Source organism: Pipistrellus hanaki (assembly GCF_964339955.1).
Source record: "Pipistrellus hanaki genome assembly, chromosome: 9".
Lineage (NCBI taxonomy): Eukaryota > Metazoa > Chordata > Mammalia > Chiroptera > Vespertilionidae > Pipistrellus > Pipistrellus hanaki.
The window spans coordinates 62,345,310-62,365,667 of record NC_140511.1 but is presented as its reverse complement, the minus strand read 5'-3'; the positions used below and the strand labels follow the sequence as shown (position 1 = coordinate 62,365,667).

Below are 20,358 nucleotides of genomic sequence, written 5' to 3'. Positions count from 1 at the left end.
TTCATAAACTAATGGGACAAATTCTTGATAACTATAACTGCCTAGTAAATTCTATTAAACATTTAAATAAAAAATTAAGGCAATTTCATACAATCTTTCAGAAAAGAAAGAAAATGGAATAATTCCCCAATTATTTTATGGAACCAGCATATCTGTGACATTATATTTAGGCCCGGACATCATAAATCTAGCCATAAAAATCCTCAACAAAATAACAGCAATTAAAATCCTGCAACATATGAAAACTATAATATTTCATGAATAAGTGAGATTTGTTTATACTAAGAATGCATAAAAGATTTAACATTAAAAAAAATCTATGGAACCTAGATTAAAGGAGGAAATTAATATATGCAAACTTCAATAAATATTTTTTAAAAATCTATCAAAGTTCAATATCCACTCATGAAAATATAATTGCAAGACACATACAATGTTAAAAAAGTAATAAGATGAAATCAATTTTGATAATAAATTTATTTATTTGTGCAAATATAATCATATTTTTGTGTTTAAATATGCAAAAGACAATACATCCAAGATATTATCATTTCAATATGTAATCAGCAAAACAATATTAGATTATTTGTGTGTGGGGGGGGGGGTTTTGTACTAATCTTTGAAATCCAATTTGTATTTTATATTTATTTCAGCATATCTGGGTTTGAACTAAGCTACATTTTAAGTGCTCAATAGCAATATGTAGCTAGTAGCTGCTGGAAGCTAATGCTGATTACATGAACACTTTTAAGCATTTTACATGATTATTTCATTATTAGTGGCCAGGTGCATGAATTCGTGCACACTGAAAGGAAATTAATTAGAAGATGGCTGGCTGGGCGGGACTGAATGATGGGCTGGACACACCCTGGAGCCAACCTCCTGGGTCTGCCAGCTGCACCTGGGGTGGTGCCATGGCTCGAAAGGCATCTGCATAGTGAGTGGGGGTCCCTCCTGCAGATGGGGTCCCTCGGCCTGGTATTTGGGGGTCAGGCTGAAACCGGCTCTCCGACATCCCCTAAGGGGTCCTGGAGTGTGAGAGGGCATTCTGCAATATTGCTGTCATACAGGATGTGGAACACAAATCCAAGTAAACCAGATTAAGGGCCAACATTGCCCCGGCAACAACATAACCCACAGCGAAAGGTGGAACTGTGCAGCCCAGTGAGGAATCAGACTCCCTCCTCTCTGGTTTTGGGGTGCATCACCCAAGAACCGCCACTGCTAAGTCACTGCAGCTCAGCAGCTCCTGCATTGAGCATCTGCCCCAAAGCAATGGGTCAGACATAGGGAGGGATACTTAGCCTATTAGCCTTTTATATATATGATACCTCACAGGGGCACATACAGGGGAAAGTAACTTGTCCAAGTTCTCACAGTGAGTGGTAGAAACAGAATAACTCAGATTTCCTGTTCAAATTGCCAATCTATCCCACCTCAAACTAACTTTTTTTTTTTTTTTTTTTTTTTTTTTACAATATGATTGAAACTTTCAACTCACCATATAAATACCATGATTCCTGCTTGAATATCATATATTCATTTTATGGAAACAAATTTCTGGTCATATAAAAAAAACTGATCTCCCCCTGTCCCTCCCCAATGATTTAAAGTCTGAAATAACCAGACTTACCATTAATATGAGTTTCTGATACTTTTGTTTTAGGTCAGCCATACTTGCAGATGGGTTTGCTCCCAGAATGCTGTACCAATCCTTTTTTGGTATCTGCCCAAATGCCATCATCCACTGAACAAGTGGGCCTTCTCTGATCAGCTGAATAAAAATATTGATGACAATTAATTAAATTCATTACAGTTTGCATGTATGTATGAAATAAGCAAGAACTGCTTTTCTAAGTTCTTTAAAATTTAGATATTTAATTGACTGAATCATTATTATAATACAAACCTAATGAAGCATATATTTTTGTTTAAAACACCCCCCAAAACCCTGACTGAGTGGCTCAGTTTGTTAAAAAGCGCTTTCAAATAAGCCAAGGTTGTAGATTCGATAACTGGTCAGGGTACATACAAGAATCAACCAATGAATGCACAAATAAGTGGAACAACACATTGATGTACCTCTCTGTTTCCTCTCTCTACCCCCTTCCTCTCTCTTAAAAATAAATTTAAAAAATTTTAAACACTCCAAGAATTTCATGTATGACAGTACAGACCTGTATGGAAAACTTGTTGGATGTTTCATGCTATACCCTTAAGTCTTAAAATAAGGAATGCACAACAGCACTGAAAACAACTGAATTCGTTAGTGAACCCGAGCGATGGATTACAATGTAAGAAGGTATTTCTGTTGGTCTTATGGTAAACGTGGCACACAGTAGATACTCACTAAATACACTAAAGGAGCTTACTAAATGCTTACACAACAAATGTTTGTTTTTAAGCAAAGCAAAAAGACCAAAGAATTATGATGAATTTGGGAGCCTTCCCTCTGAAATGTCCCAGTTCACTTTTCTTCCAAATTATTTTTTAAGACCACGAGAAACAGCCCATCACCCTGGAGGTAGCAAGCAAGAATAATCCCTCTGCTATTGGGGGAGCCCCCTGAAACCGTACCCCCTGTAGTCTCCAGGCTACAGCGGAGACCCCCTCCAGGAGCCCGGAAACCAGGCAGCCTCTGCCCACAGCTGTGGACTTAAGGCGACAGAAAGGCCTCCTCCAAAATGGGTTTTCGGAATTCATTGAATTCACAGGCGAGTACCCTCGCCAGCTCCACTCGAAATCGAACTTACCAAACTTCATAGAGGAGTCTGAACACGATCCTGACAGCCGGTCGGCAAAACTCGGAACCGGCTTCTCTTTCCGCCGGAAGTTATTGCTCTCACGTGACCACGTTCCCAAGTGCGTGGCTATGCGGAAGCGTCGCTCCGCCCTCCAGGACGCGGTGGCTATGGTAACCAGTCGCTGCTATGGTACCCAGTGGACGCTTCTAAGGAGTTTTGGAGCAGCAGCAGCAGTAAGTGCTTGAGCTTTAGGGAAAGGAACCTTTCTCCTTCTTTTAAACTCTCTCTTCTCCCTCGCTTCTCTCTCTTGTCCCAGCGAGCCTGCCCCCATGCCTCCGGCTGCCCCCGCCACCCCCAAAACGTCCCACTGGGCGCTGCTCCGGGTTTTGTGGTTGGTGAATGCATTATGGCGGGGTGGGGGTTTAAGAATGAGAACTGATTCCTCTCAAATCCCTATACTTCTCTTAGAATGTTCTCATTCGAACATTAAGTAAAACATGTGCCGAATAGTTTGTTTTTTCAGTTAAAAAAAATTTTTTTTTTTCTGGAAAAGATGTTAAGCCAAGATGTTTCATTTATATTTTAATGTCTGGCTTAAAAGATAAACACACACACACACACACACACACACACACACACACACACACACACTTCCAAGTCCTTTCACATTTAGAAAAATGAAATAAAACCCAAATGTTTGTTGAACTATAGTTTGCAGGATAAATTACGGTAAAAGCGTGGGCAAAAACTCCATTCCTGTGTAACTAGCATAAACATAGCAAGGTACATTAAATGTTTGATTTCATGGTGATTGATTAAGTACAATACCTAAAAGTAGCTATAGCTATAAATGTAGCAGGGGTTTAAGGCCCTGGGTTGTAGTTTTAGTTAAAAAAAAAAAATCACATTCTTATTTAGTCTGTCATTTTAGTACCTGCCGTCCATAACTAATGTGTTGATGACCACCACACATTAACACAGTTTTAACTTGAGATCATATTAGTAATGTTGTGCTTTTAATGGTGGATAACATTTGCAATAGCTACAGCATACTTCTGCTAATTTTTTTCTTATCCTAGGATTATATTTACCTGGCTCTTTTACTGGTTTCTTTGCCAACTATTTTTTTAAATGAAATTTATTGGGGTGACATTGGCTAATAGGATTATATAGGTTTCCGGTGTTGATTTCTAAGATGCCAGATTTGTATATTGCACTGTGTATCCATTACCCAAAGTCAAATCATCTTCCAAGGCCATAGATTAGGTCTCCTTCACCCACATGCTCCTTTACCTCCACCCCTTTCCTCTGGCAAATACCACACTGCTGTTTGTGTCCACAAGTTTCAGTTTTATATCCCACATATGAATGAAATCAAATGGTTCTTAGCTTTTTCTATCTGGCTTGTGTCACTTAGCATAATATTCTTAAGGTCCATCCATGTTGTCCCAATGGCAGTGTTTCATTTTCTTCTTATGGTTGAGTAGTTATTCCATTGGATGTATGTACCACATTTTTATCCAGTCTTCTATCATTGGAAACTTTTATTGTCTCCATACCTTGGTCACCATGAACAATGTTAATGAACATAGGGGTGCATATGTAATTTCAAAGATACGTTTTTCAGTTTTCTGGTATATACCCAGGAGAGAAATTGCTGGGTCATATGGTAACTCTATTCTTAAATTTTTTGAAGAATGGCCAGACTATTTTCCATAGTGGCTGTACCAGTCTACATTCCCACCAGCAGTGAATGAGGGTTCCCTTGTCTCCACAACTTCTCCCTCCCTTGTTATTACTTGTCTTGTTGATAATAGTCATTCTAACAGGTGTGAAGTGGTATCTCATTTTAGTTTTAATTTGCATTTCCCTAATTATTAATAAGGTTGAACATCTTTTCACATATCTGTATTACATTTGCATGTCTTCTTGGGAGAAGTGTCTATTCATGCCCTCTGCCCATATTTTAATTGGGTTGTTTGTTCATTTAGCCAACTCTTTTTTAATTCCCTTGATCTTATTACCTCTGAATTTTTAGGATTTTTATATTACTGACCTAAGCTATATTTAAGTACCACAGAATATTATAGTTATATTCTAAAATTAAATTATTGCCCCTAGAGCAATTTAGAATCTAATGGGAAGACAGAATTAGCTAGTGATGAGATAACACACACACACACACACACACACACACACACACACACAAATGATATAGTACATACATAGCTTTCATTCACTTTTTCATTCAGTAAATATTTATTGAGTGTTTACTATGTGTCTCACACTCTGTTACAAAAGACACAAGACAGAGTTGGCTGTAGCCCTCTTAGAAGCTTAGAATTTATCAGTGTAGACAACAATTAAATAAAGAACAGAAATACCTGTGGAAAGTACTATGCCAAAAGAAATAAGAGGGACTATGACAGTTAATAATTTACATGAATAGAATAAGCAGATTACTTGAATGATTGAAATTCTTGAATCAAAATTAGGCTAATCTAGGAAGATGTATGAAAGTGTTCATTTAAATAATGTTTTGAGTGAGGAAAGAGATGAATGGCTAAAATTAGAGAAACTTAGTTTTGGGAGGTGGCAGATTATCATAAAGCTTTAGACAGCATTGAGAATCTAATGAACAATCCTGCCTCATCTTTCAGAAATGGTTTTTCATTTTTGCCTTTTTGCTCTTTGCTGGTTGTCTTCATTTGATCTAGTCTCTCACCTTTTCAGCAATAATTCACTGAACATGCATTGCATTTGAGTAAGGCAATGCACTAAATATGAAAGTCAAAGAGGTAAATAGGTTTTGCTGTCACCCCTGTTGCTGTGTTTTCCTTTTCTTTCTTATTTTTTTCTTTTCAGTTTTGTCAATGTTCTTTCAAGCTTGTTTCTAACCTCTTAAAGGTCTTTATCTTATCTGAGAATTTTGTTCCTGTCTTCCTAACTTCTTTACATCTGAAGTTTTAATCTTTGCCTGAACCTGTTAAAGATTCTGTGTAAAATGCATTTTCTCTGTGTGTGTTTGTGTGTGTGTGTGTGTGTGTGTGTGTGTGTGTGTGTTTTGGTTTGTTTTGTTTTTTAGTAATACCATCTTATGATTTCCCCTATTCAATTCTTTACCCCTTTTTTATTCTTATGATCACTGTGGCTTTTCTGTGAGCTTTCCAATTACCTCAAAATTTGAAACTTTGTGATGGTCTCTTTGGACCATGTGGTGAAATTCATTTATATGCTATTTTTTTTTTTTTTTTAGAAAGTATTCTTCCATTGTAATTTTTTAAACCTGAATAATTTTTAAAAATTTATATTATTTTTGTCATGTAATTGACTCACAGAAGAAAGGTTAATCTGAATGATCAAAAGGTGTTAATTTGTGGATTAAAATGTGTTAAATAGTTGATATGAAGTCTGTTTAAGTCAATTAGGGAGTATAATGAAGACATTTCCAGAGTGTTATGGAACCTTTGAAGTTAGCTTGGAATTCACTGGTACATATCATAGCACCAGACAAGGCTTGTCATTGCATTTTGGTTTAAAAATGTGTGTGTATTCCAATGCATATATATAGATATACATATTTAAAAGAAGTTTGACTTTATTACTAAGATTATGTTTTTATAGGAAATAAATACATGATTTAGTTCATTACCAAAATGAAAAACAAAATAACAGTGCTATCTATGATACTCTCATAATTCTTCTAAAATAAAATGCATTTGGACTATATAGCTAACAAAACATTTCTGGATTATGTTTGTTTATATGCTTATTTGTTTTTTAAACTAGATTCTTGTCATTATCATAGATTTTTAAAATACAGCACCAAGTATCTCATATAGAATGGTAGCATTAATAAGACATGTAAAATTTGATGTAGATGTTTAAAGAAATTATTTGTCTTCCTCTTTAAAAATATTATGAAACATTTTAGTGTTGGTTAATATCTGAAAAAATTTCAAAGTAGTGATGTCTTATGCAGAGTTTAAGGTTATGCTTAATTTCAGTAGTTGAATATAATATTTGTATCATGGTAGCATTATTTAAGATGAATGAAGCATTACAACTTCAACAGTTCAAATACGCAGAGATATGAGGGTAATTTTAAAAATATATCCTTCATTTAGCCTCAGGGTTACCATAGCACTATTTTTTACTTCTTGAGTCAGTTTACTACTAATAAACACATTTAGCATTTCAGCTTCTTCTTGCAACCTTTCGGTTTAATTATTTAGAGACTGATGAATAACAAATCTTATATGCTGAAGCTTTTTTTTTTTGTAATGATGGATTAGATGCCAAAATAACGAAACCACACAGCTTAAAAAATACAGTGAAGAATAGATCTTCTCTGATGAATTTCCACAAAAATATTATTTTGAAAATATTTAAAGCAATTCATAGTATTATTTTTTAATCTACTGGAGATGTACCGTAAGTATAGTCTTCCGTAGCTCATTAGCAATTTCTTTAATGAGTTTTTCTGTGTGATAGATAGTTAAAGAAACAGACAAATGACAGATTGTTTGCCTTTAATGATTTCCCTGTTTCAGGCCCATTACAAAGCAATTAGAAATCTGACAGCATTTTCACTCTGCATTACTGATCATCTAAAGTGATGAGGAATGAGAGGTGATGAATATTAATTGTATATTTTCATGTGATTATCATAAATTATTACCTTGTCTGATGTGCTGCAGGTGAACCAGGAGCATTAGAGAAAGACAGTAGATATATTAATTTGAAAGACTCTATGATTTTTTTTATTGGTAGCATAAATCCTATTCTGCAATGCTAATCTTTATGAATGTTAATTTTATTTAGTTTCTACCTTCATTTAGGGAAAATTAAATACGTTTTCTTATTTCAGTACAAGAAAGTGAAAAAAATTATTCCATGGTACAATGTACATATATGTACTTAAGTTTGTAATTTTTAAATTCTATTTAGATCTCACATCTTGGGTTAAAGTTGGGTAATCCTGCAAAAGAAGAAGTAAGATAAAAGAAGGTTTAACCATATGTAAAAGGAGATTTTTCTAGGTGCTTTGTAACAGTTCTTTTGATCTTAGTGCACAGCATACCTGTTTCCTAGTTTCTTGCTTTAGGTAGATGAGTCTAAGCCTGTTGTCATCAGGACTCAAGTGCAATTTGTACTTGATTCCCAGCCTTGGACTTGAAACTTGATAATAGTTTTCAGTACAAGGAGAATTGGCAAACTTGAAAGTATTTGAAGAGATTGAAAATATATTTGGTAAATTAACCTATATTTTGCAATATCTTAATTATAGGTATTAGATGGTAATCAATACATACTTAATGAATTGAGTTGAATTTCATTGCACTAATGAGATTATGTCTTGTTTCAGTTTGCTACAGTTTGCTCTGTGTTATACCATCTCTTACAGAGGTATGCCATCCTAGATCCATCTACATTTTTGAAGGCATAATCTATATGCTAGTGTAATTATGCATGTAATCAAAGTGTAGTATGCAAATTGTCCCCTCAATCCAGAGTTCATTTGCCAGTTTGACCAGGAGGGGGAGTCGGCCAGGGGAAGGGAGGGAGTACCGGGCAACAGCCAGCAACTGCTGGGGACCCTACCAGTGCATGAATTTTGTGCACTGAGCCTTTAGTAAATCAATAAAAATGGATTGTGTCTGGAAAGTTGTGGAGAGCTATCTAAAATTCTTTATGCTGTTTCAGGGAAAACTCAGATATAATAATGATAAAAGCAAATTATCAATAAAAAGGGTCAAGATCCCAGAAATTATAAATCCACTTTAATAATATTTTTATTACTATAAAAATATGTCTTTGTGTTTCATGACCAACTAAGATGTTATTTCACAGGGACCTCCTTCATCTATAGAGCAGTTTCAACTATCAGACTTGACAGAATCAGAACAGTGAGTTCCCATGCTCTCAATTCCTTTTCTTTCTCCTCCTCTTCTCTTCCCAGTTTTAACATAACACCAATCAGCATAGCTACATGACTTGTGGACAAAAGTCTGCACTTTTTCCTTAAGTGAGATTGGTTTAGAAATCTTACATATCTTCCTGTAACAGAGAACTACTACCCATAACTGAGTTCACAGGAGCCTGGGCTGTCCGACCATGGCACTGTTGAAGAAGTCCCCCTCTCTCTCAAATTTCTATCTAAAATGGGTTTACATTTTGTCCAATGGAGCACCACGTAGTTGAAACAACAAGTAATTTAAGATCACTAGGGAAAAGAAAGGTCAACAGGTTGGACAGAAAATGAAGGAAACAAATATTCTTAATTTTCAGAGATCTCAGGTGTATGATGTCATGGAGTAAAAACATAAAGGAGGCCAAAATTCCTGACTAGCCATCAATAAAGACATTGACTCAGTTCTGAAACAGGTCCTCAAGAGAGAGATATGTCAACAGCCCTTGGTTTAGCACTGAAGCCAGTTTTTAAATGCTTTTCTTCCCAAACCATGTTTTGTCCTAACCTGAATTGGGGTATAGAATAAAAAGGCTTACAACACTGAAATAGATTATACTGTTCACTTTTTACTTGGTAATATGACCTATCTTTCTATCACAAAAGATACTACATTCACCTGGCATATTTGGCTTTTCAAATAACTATGTTGTTTTTTTCCCCAGTATTTTATGAGCTTCTAGTTGTTACTAATTGGTTGTTTAATTTGTTCCTACATGTTCCCAGGTTAAACTAAGCTGTCTAATTACCCAACTCATTTTCCCCTTGTTTTAAAAGATGGGTATGTTTTTTTCTTCTCCCTTTTGTAGTCCCCAGGGACATTTTCACATTACTTTAAGATGGTGAAAACAGAAGGAAATAGTTCCAGGGTTTGGAATAAAGATGATATTATTTTTTCCTTTTGAAGTAATTATATCAACCTTTCAGTGTATGGGAGAACACTCCTGCCAACTGAGCCACACTGGCCAGGGTGCTAATATTCTATTTCTAAAAAGTTAGGTATTTTTCTTTCTCTAAAAGGGAGCTAAAGCAGGAGTTGAGTAATCCTTGTAGTTCATAAAATATGCATATTTATGAAAAAAGTGTATACAATTGAAAAATTACATGTATTTTTATGCTTCTATTTACTTGCTACTATGGCAACCATCTACTGCCTACTATTTATGTTGTCTAAGATTCAGAGCACCTTTTCAAAAAAAATAAATATGCCAGAACCATGTATTATATATACTTTGGTGTTTAGAAAAATATTTATTCTAATGCACAGTTTTGAAGAAAAATAGCAATAAATAATGTAAATTTCGGCTTGACTTAGAAGGTATCTTTTCCTGTAGTATGTTCTTAAAATAAAAATAATTACATTTTTTCTTTTCCTTGTTATAAAAATTAGAATAAAGAATAGAAAGAATGAATTTTTAAAACTCATAAGTCAATCTTGAAAGGTATCTCTTGATTTTTTTTCTGATTTTAAAGACAATATATTTATTCATAACAAATTTCAGAAAATAAACAGCAAAATACTTAATGCTAGCTACATAAATCAGAAAAATGTATGTAGTTTGAATTTCTGTTTACAGATGACTCTTTAACCATATATGAACAAAAGATTTATATTTTGTATATAAAATGAAAGACATGATTGCTATTATTTCTCATAGCTTAATTTTAAAAAATTGTTTTCTAACATGTGTAATACATAAATATAATTTCTTAATGTTAAACATTAGAATGGAAATCATGAAGCATAAAATCAGAGCTGTTTCGTGGCACATATTACCTGTTAAGAAAAACTGCAATGCAACATTTAAGTACAACAGAATAGTGAGCATATTGTCTCTGATACTTGTAAATAAGATGGAGCTACAGTTTCACAGTTTATATTGACAGTATCATTGTGGGAAATGTAATTGTCAAATAAATTATAACATTTCCTAGTATTGAGATTATTCATAGTAATTTTAATTGCCTTTTTAAAGATAATTGGATATCTTCTTATAAGTAGGTGGGAAAGGTGGCATTGGGCTAATTAGATATTTTTAACTTGGTTATGTTTAAAATATTTAGAAGTTCAACATATATATTCTATATTGCAGGAATTTCTTTTTTTAATGAAATGATTTTATGAGTAATATTAAAATAAATTATATAATGTTGATGTGATTAAAAAAATTAAACAATTTTTTTAAAAAATTAAAATTTTGCTATCAGAAAATTATTTGAAAATTAGTAAGGTTAAGAATAATATTTTATTTTAGTGATGGGCGCTGTTAGATGAGACTTCATATACTATTTTCTGATAGTTTTCAAAATTAGTACACTTCTAAAAAGCTATTCAATTTTGAAATACACTCATCAGCCTTAAAAGTATTCACATATTTTGACCCAGGAATTGAACTTCTGCAACTTTCTGGAGATCTCTTCAATTGTTTGTCAAAGGTGTGTACAAGATCTGCTACCGGTGTGGAAACAGCTCTTTCGTGGAGCTGCCAAAATACCACTTTGGGAAGCCACAAGTAGGAGGATTAGGTGCCTTGTTAAGATTTAATGGAGCTGGAGCAAAACACAAAGGACTGTCTCTAGGTTCCTGGTTCTCATTGGCGGCCAGGTAGCTTAGCTCCATCTGCTGTGGAATAAGTCCTTGCCCATCAGGAGGATCAAGATCCAAAACTTAAAAGCTCTGGTAGTCCAGCATAGTTTCTGCTCCCAGCTGTGCTTCAGCTGGAGCGCCACTGCTCCACCCAGGCCCGTGGAGTGGCCTGTGGAGTGACGCTGGGACCCACAGGGCTGCTATAGAGAGAGAACACAAAACACAAATGCTTTGTTAGGCTTTCATTACCTTGGACTTGGGAAGGGGTAAGCTTTCTTTCAAACTAACCAATATCTTTCCTTGCTTGTGGTGGGCTCACCCCTATCCAAGTCAATCCTTTTCCCAGTCTAGATTTCTCTCCTTATGGTCTCCATCTTGGCTCCTACTGCTCAAGAGCCTGGTCAGGGAATTTTCCTTATCCCTTCTCAAGGCCAGTTATGCACCCCCTCTACCCTCCATTGGAAAGTTGGTCATCCGGGGAGTGGGATTACATCCCCTATGGCAGGGGATGTGGCTTTCCTTTCGGGCTGTGACCCCTTAATACTGTTCCTCATGTTGTGGTGACCCCCAACTATAAAATTATTTCCGTTGCTACTTCATAACTGTAATTTTGCTACTCTTATGAATCATAATGTAAATATCTGTGTTTTCCGATGGTTTTAGGCAACCCTGTTAGCGGTTCTCAATCTGCAACCCTGTTAGTGGGTCAGTTGAGAACCACTGCTGTAAAGCCTAAGACCATTAAAGGATCACTGCATTAGAAAGGTTGAGAACCACTGCTTTAGGGTGTCTGAAGCCATAACGTACAGATTCAATGAGGCTCTTCCAGTCTATCTGTCTTCTCTTTTGTTAACTCCTAGCTGCCTGCCCTAACAGTACTCCAGCTTTATTCACATTTAGAAACATTTGGAACAACTAGCTAGGATGTTAAAAACAAGTAATAAAAAATATGTTCTCAACAATTATTCAATAACATGAGGATATTTAGTAACATGAGAATATCATTAAGTGAACACAGCTGTATATAAGCTATATATATTAATATGGTCACTTTCATTTAAAGAAAAGACTATATTTCTATAAAATCATAGGTGAAAGTCTGAAACACATATTCATAAATTGTAATAGTGGCTAACTCCAAGGACAGAAGATTATAAGGATTTTTTTATGCTTGTTTGTTCTAATCTTACTATGGGCATTTCCATAATAATTCCAATTATCATCATTCAAATTGGTTTTAATAAGACTAATTAAACTTATTTTACATTGATTATATTGAAAATTCAGATAGTGTAGGAACCATATTGTCTTGTTCAAAGATCTGGAAATTGACTTGCTTTGTCCCCATGTGCATGCCCCTTGGAAAATCTCCAGGTCCTGGTTGTTGTTGGTACTTAGTGCCCCAATTTGAAGTCTATCTAGCCCAGTGTTTCCCAAACTTCTCTCATGATGAGAATCACCTGGTGGAGTTGTTAAACCACAGATTCCTGAATCCCAACTAAGAAGTGCTAAACTAGAATTTTTGGGAACATATAGGTAAAATTGTATACTTAACTAGTGCTCTAAGACAGATTTTATATACAGAGCACTAAGTTAGGTATGCAATTTTACCTATATGTTCTCAAAAATTCTAGTTTAGCACTTCTTAGTTGGGATTCAGGAATCTGTGTTTTAACAACTCCACCAGGTGATTCTCATCATGAGAGAAGTTTGGGAAACACTGATCTAGCCTCTCTTCTTCAATAGCTGACACCTGGTACCTATTGTGTGCCTAGCCTTAGCACATTAACTTTAAGAAGGAGCCACTCTTGTTAACCCCTTTATGTAGGTGAAGAAACTAATGCACAAAGAAACTATGTGACTTGTCCAAGTGTCACAACTAGTAAGTGGTTAAGGACATGGTGCCTTCAGAGTCCAGGCACCTAACTACTGTATACTTGAATCCTTTTTTTTTTTAAGGAGAGTGAAAGAGCAGATCTAGACCTGGCCATGAGAGGAGAGCTTATCTTCATGTAAATTATTAAGAGAAGGAAGTAAAGAAAAACTGTTTTTCCACTGTGGTAGTGAATAGACTATGCCTGGGTTAATAAAGCACCAGGCAGTGCCCTTTTCTGTACTCTACTAGAGTATCATATTATTTAGTGTCCATCAAATTAACATTAATACTTCTTATTTCTTTAATTTCTATTTAACAGTAGTTCTCATTTAATTAGTAATTTACAGGAATATTATCTGAAAACCTATTGTATTCTGCATATTCTGCTTAACCTGTTAACATGTTCTACTTTTAGTGAAGATGACACTGTTTTTATGGTAATATTATAGAAGAAATATTGCATTTAATTATGGTAATGATTTCACACTTATGTAACTTGTTTCACCTAAATGCATCCCGAAACTATTTTACATAAAAAAATAAAACCCAAAAAACTATTCCTATCACTAAAATGATTATCACCTTCAGTGACAATTAGGATTGTTATCATGCATAAGTAAAAATTAAAACTATTGCTCTATATCAAGAGATATCTTTGAATAGTTCCAAGCAAATTTTATTTTTGGATTTTAAGTAATTGGATTCCATAATAAACACACCAGGACATTCAAGAGATTCTGTACTTCAAGGTGATTTACTCTCTAATCATATAATTTTGCCTTGCTATACACAGCTGGATTTTTCACTTATAAGCATTCCCCAATTAGGAAGGATGTGATCTATGAAAGAATTGAACAGGCAGTGGTTGTTATGGGAGCCTGAGAAGAGAACCTCAGACCTCCTCTTGTGAGAAGCTTGAAAGGAGAGGGAGAGTGTGAAGGCCAACAGCCCTATGGTCTCCAGTTGGAATACCAGAACAGTGCTGGGTAGAGAAAAGTACTTCTCTTATTAAACTATGTAGAGAGAACTTATCTATTAAACTTGTCTTATTTTGATACAGATTCAGATTCATCTAACTTTTTTTTTTCTTCAATATCTACCATGTGCCAAGCACTGTACCAAATGCTTTCAAGTTCACTATTTTATTTAATCCTCATAACCATGAGGATAACCCAGTTTTACAAATGAAAGAACTGAAGCTCAGAAAGGTTATAATATCCAAGGTTAAATAATCAATAAGGGGCAGAGAAAGACATTTTTTCTTACATTTTATAGGTCTGTAAGACTTCATCATCCATGTGAGTATAAATTACAGTTCTTTAGCAGCAAGTCTGGCATCATAGTCTTTGAGCTCCCAGTGTCTTGTAAATTACCTAAGACCTGTAGGAGTTAATCACAGTTCAAAAGGGAAATCCTCTAGATGCCCGCCCCCAAATGAGGAAGAGCCCTGGCAGTGGTCAGTGTGTCTGCTGATGCTCTGGAGTTGTTCGTGATGCGAGGATTGTTATAGGTTCTTGATGACCCACATCATCACTGATAATCTCTTTGCATCATCTGACTGGTGCTATGGGTCTGTGCTTAAGGAAGTCTTTATGGCTCCAGTTCTTAGCTCCTCTTTATAGATTGACATGATCTTTGATAGGGGAATATTAGGGTTCTACACAGAATCAGAATATAACAGGAGAAGGGAGAGAGAGGAGAGAGAGGAGAGAGAGGAGAGAGAGAGAGAGAGAGAGAGAGAGAGAGAGAGAGAGAGAGAGAGAGAGAGAGAGAGACTACTTAACTTTAAGGTATTTGATTGTGGAATCTTGGTAAGCCCCAAAGGCCTAAAGCCTCAAATTACTGAACTCTCATTAAATTTAGATTCCTAGTGTTCATCCCATTTCCTTGGTTCAAGCTAATACCATATATTGTAGCTTCTTGAAAGCAATGTAGTTCAAGGGATATTAGGAGTTTCCAGATTAGGTTTGACTGCACACAACAAAGATTCAAATTAACATTGTTTTGAGTAACCCACAAGTTGATTTCTCATGTAAAAGTCTGAAGGCAGGTAGTCCAGGTTCACATGGTGCTCTGTGTTGTTAGAGATTCAGACTCCTTCTGTCCTCCTTGGGACATGGCTTTCCTTCCCAGCAACATATCAAAGTTAAAGATGACCATCTAGTGCCTGACTTCATGTCTTCATTCTAGTTCAGCAGAAATGAAGGAAAAGAAAAGCAAACTCTTTGCATGGATCATGCCCACTAATATTTCATTGGCCAGACTACCTGGCTGCAAGAAAGACAAGAAAATAGTCTTTATTTTGGACAGCCAGATATGCCTCAGTTAAAAATCAGGGATTCCAGTATCATAGAAGAAGGAAGGAATGGATATTGGCAGACAGTTGGCAGTCTCTATCACAAAGAATTTATACAAATATTAGAAGATGTTAATATATGGACAAAAACAGGACATTGAAATGCAGTTATTTTGATATATTTGATGTTAACAAAGCAGCCAAAATTTTTCTTTTAAAAAACATTTTTTATTACTCTCCTGCTCCAAACATGCTATGGGCTCTCTAATTCACTCAAAATTTTAATAGTGTCTGGCAAGGACTCATGTTATCTCTACGCCCTCCATGGCCTTTCTGCCCCCATCCCAACTACATTCCCTCTTATTCATCCCTTCTCCCTGCAGAATATACCCACTTTAGGGCCTTCTCACTCCTGGATATTGTAAGGCTAACTCCTTACCTGTTTTGTGTCTTTGTGTCAGCAATTAGGCCTATGCTGACAAACCTATTTAAAAATTGCAATTCCCTCCACCTTCATACTCCCAGTCTGCCTTCTTTGATCAATTCTTTTTTCTGTAGCATTTATCACCTACTATCGTAAGAATTTACTTATTTATTGTATCTATTACTTATCATCTGCCTACCCTAGAATGTAAATTCCAAAAGGGTAATCTCAGAATATCGGTTAAAAGGTAGAAGTATGTTTTTTATTACCTTACAAGTTATTTACTTCCCTTAGTAGTGGTATGTCATGTAACTTGGGGACTCCAGAGATGAGATTTTGTAGCCATGATTATCAGCATTGTGATTGGCTGATTATACCTTGGAAAGGAACCTACAATAATCTTTAATATCATTTCTTATGGGCATATTCTTTTGGTCTTAAGAAATTTTAGGTTGGCTGTGGTATGTGTTACTTAAGATTTCTAGGTTGGAAATAAGAGAATCCCAGCCTCTTGCTTAAGAAAAAAAAATGGCTTACATACACAGTGTATCAAGAGATGTGGTTGTTTTCAGGAATTTAAATGTTGTCATCAGGAATCTCTCTCACTTTTTTAATCTCTCTCCCTTTCTCACTTTTGCTTTCATCTGCTTTGGCTTCATATATTGTTCTTAAGGCTAGTATTCCAAGAAAACAGAGCACTACTTTGTTTTCTTCATGGAGACTCTGAGGTAGCAATTGCTGTGTCTGGAGAAGGCTAGCCTTGGAAACACTCACTTCTTTGCGAGGGGAGCAAAGCTCCATAATATACATTTCCATGAGAATCAGGAGGAAGCTAGCTTCCAAAGAGGAAAGGATGAAGACAGACCAAAAAATCATGTTGTACTGTACTTTTCAGTAACATATTCCTCGTGTTGTTTGTTTGTATAATAAGCTAAACAAACAAAAATTAAAATACTTTGCAACCAATTATCATATTTTTCTTAAGTAGGATTATACCAAATGGCTTAGATCTATAATTTTGTCTCTCTTGGGTTCTCATCTCCGTTCATTCCTAACCAGATTTCACAATTAGCAACTATTGCAAAGTCTAGAGAAGTAGATTGTGATTAATGTCCAGCCTCAATTTATAACCCCGGAGGATTTTACATTTTATTTATTTATTTTTAAATGGGTAGATTTTTTTAAAATATATTTTTTTGATTTTTACAGAGAAGAAGAGAGAGGGACAGAGAGTTAGAAACATCGATGAGAGAGAATCATCGATCAGCTGCCTCTTGCACACCCCTTACTGGGGATGTGCCTGCAACCAAGTTACATGCCCTTGACCGGAATTTAATTGGGGACCCTTTAGTCCGCGCAGGCAGACGCTCTATCCACTGAGCCAAACAGGTTTCGGCGGATTTTACATTTTAAATTGAATAACATTCTTCCTTATTCTTAGCTGAAAATGGCAAAAATAGAAACAGAAGATCAGAGAGCAGCACTTTCTCATTCTTCTTCATCATCCTTGACTAAAGCCATGAAGAAATCACAGCAAAGAAACTCTGAAGGCACTTTCAGTGGGGATACCATTCACTCAATTGACAAATATAGTTCAAATCACTTACCAAGGTAAGAATATTATTTCAGCAGCTTAAACTGAGTTCTGGAGGGGATTTAAAAGTACTTCTAGAGTGTTGTCTTTGTAAATGCTCAAGATTTGGTGGAGATTATGATGGCAATAATAAATTAGAGATGTTATGGGCTATGAAGATTGTTGGCTGGGTTAGAGTCCTTCAAATTTTTCTGTTTTATGGGAAGTAAAAGATAGCTGATGCAATTAACACATATTATCATAGGAGTCTGACTAGGGCAGGTAGTACAATGGTAATAACAATAATGGCAGGGAAGATAAGATTTACTATGTGCTAGTTAAGTTGAATTATACCTATTTAGTTCTCAAAACAACCCTGGGAGGAATGTAAGACAAATAATATTTTAAACATCTCCATTTTACCTGTGAGGAAACAAAGATATAGAGAAGTTAGTTAACTTAACCAAGATTACACAACTGGTAAGTAGATCCATACTGATCTAAGTCCACAGCCAGAGCTCTTAACTATCACTGTATATTCTACCACACTTCTAGGAAATATAAAGCAGAGGAGACAAAAGTATTTTTCCTTTGTTTTTCTCAATTAGAAAGTGAAAAAGCAAACAAATCTGTCAGGTATTTATAAATTATTGGTTGGCTAACTGTGATGAAATAGTCTTTATGTTAAACGGAAAATATGAACTATAAGAACATTAAAGAAAATGTTCATAAATTAAGATTATGCTAATCTTATAGAAATGCTAGATCATATGTGTATCTTAGAATGGTTTGATTGTTTTTGTGTTTTGTCACTAAGTTTAGATGAAAATGAAATCTAGACTTTCAGCTAATTTTGTTTTGCCTTATTTCTCAGAGCTGTGAGGAATATTTGCAGTATATGAGATTATTTACACAGTGCTTCTACATCTTTGTCTGAATCCAAACTTCTTTTCTGTCACTATTGCCAATTACCTAGAAAGTGAAGTAACTAACTCTTCTCAGTAATAGAATGGAAAACCAAGGACAAGGCCCACGCGGTCTCCCCCGCCCCCCCCCCCCCCCAATAAAAAAGAAAATAATGAATTTCAACCTGAAAAGAGTCAAATTCATAAAAGCTAATGGTAACCTAAGATCTGTTTGTACTAATATGATTATCAGAGAGAGGCAATTTTCTCTATGAGTAAAGAAATTTTCCCCTATTGCAGTCAAAACTTTTCTTGCCTCATCTTTTTAAAAATAAATATATATATATATATCTTTCTTATTGATTTCAGAGAGGAAGAGAGAGGAGAGAGATAGAAACATCAATGATAAGAGAGAATCATTGATTGGCTGCTTCCTGCATGACCCACACGAGGGATTAAACCTGCAACCTGGGCGTGTACCCTGACTGGGGAATCAACCGTGACCACCTGGTTCATAGGTCAAAGTTCAACCACTGAGTCACACCAGCTGGATTCTTGTCTCATTTTGTTTTCTTTGCCACCTTACTTTCACTATCTTTGTGATATTTTCATGAGAAGTAATTATTAAAATATAGTCCATTTGTTGTCCCTTTACTTATATCATAGAGATTGTGCTTTTCTTCACTAATTAACACATTGTACAATTTATAAAAAATGCCCACTTATATTAAATTCACTCATTGCAACCATACAGTAATCAGTCACTTTACTTTCATGTTATTAGCTGATGCTTTAATTTACTCTTTATTATATTTACATCATCCACTCTTCTCTTTCTTGTATTCTTCCATTGTTTTTCCTCTATCACTCTCTGCTCATTTATTTGTAACAGAGTGGAAACTGCTCTGCCAAGATTCCTCCACCAAGAAAACTAGTCACCAACACAATAAATGAATTTGAGACACTGTGCCAAAGGTCCGATCTCACCATTTCTGGACTTACCACTCAGAGATTGGTTGACTGGACAAGTCTAGCCTCATTCCTGTGGCAACTTCCAGGAAAGCAGCACAATAGGAAGCTTTTCCTACCCAGCTGTAGTCTAATGTATCCCAAATGGAATACATTATCGATCATTATTGGTCATAGGTATCTAGGGATTATTATGCCATATTTATAGAAAATGTCTCCAAATGATGCGTGGAAGATTTTCAAATAAAGTAGCATTTTAAAATTAAGAGAATGGCTGATTGGTGTGGCTCAGTGTTTGAGCATCGACCTATGAACCAGGAGGTCACATACCCAGATTGTGGGTTCAATCCCTAGTAGGGGGCATGCAGGAGGCAGCCAATTAATGATTCTTTCTTGTCATTGATGTTTCTATCTCTTTTTCCCTCTCCCTTCCACTCTGAAATCAACACAAATATATGAAAAAATAAATAAAGTTAAATTAAGAGAATGTTGTAAAAAAATCTCTATCTCACATATAAAATATTTTGTTTTAATGATTTTTAGCTGATGATAGTGCAATTTCATAGATTTTTATCCATTACATCCTATTTTTAAAAAATATATATATATATATATATATATATATATATATATATATATATATATATATATAATTGATTTCAGACAGGAAGGGAAAAGGAGAGAGAAACATCAATGATCAGAGAGAATCATTGGTCAACTGCCTCCTGCATGGCCCACAGTGGGGATCCAGCCCACAACCCGGTCAGGGTCAAACCCTGACCTACCTGTTGATAAGTCGATGCTAAATCACTGAACAACGTTGGCCAAGCTCATTACATCCTTTTAATAGTAATCTTGCTTTCAAGAAGACTAATTGTTCCCAATTCATTCACTCACTTTTTATGTCATTTTAGTTATCTTGGATATTTTTCATTGAAATGGGTCTTAGAGTCTTTTTTAAAATCTAAACACTTGGCTATATCACCTAATTTCAGTATTCCAACAATGAGCCG

General features: G+C 35.3%; 2 protein-coding genes across 4 annotated transcripts in view; one reads left to right on the top strand and one right to left on the bottom strand.

Moving 5' to 3' along the window:
* Positions 1 to 2,844, bottom strand: part of DNAJC24 (DnaJ heat shock protein family (Hsp40) member C24) — a 37,908-nt gene extending 35,064 nt beyond the window's left edge. For all 3 annotated transcript variants that reach the window (XR_014796045.1, XM_084896058.1, XM_084896059.1), the window contains exons 1-2: positions 2,754 to 2,844; positions 1,634 to 1,774 (exon numbers count right to left, since the gene is read on the bottom strand). Coding sequence is in view for 2 of the 3 variants with exons in the window: in XM_084896058.1 (XP_084752184.1) it covers positions 1,634 to 1,744 (111 nt within the window). In the remaining variant the exon portion in view is untranslated. The remainder of the gene's footprint in view (positions 1 to 1,633; positions 1,775 to 2,753) is intronic.
* A 50-nt stretch (positions 2,845 to 2,894) lies between these two features.
* Positions 2,895 to 20,358, top strand: part of DCDC1 (doublecortin domain containing 1) — a 287,695-nt gene continuing 270,231 nt past the window's right edge. The window contains exons 1-2 of the mRNA XM_084894634.1: positions 2,895 to 2,977; positions 17,340 to 17,509. Coding sequence (XP_084750760.1) covers positions 2,912 to 2,977; positions 17,340 to 17,509 — 236 coding nt within the window. The 5' untranslated portion in view covers positions 2,895 to 2,911. The remainder of the gene's footprint in view (positions 2,978 to 17,339; positions 17,510 to 20,358) is intronic.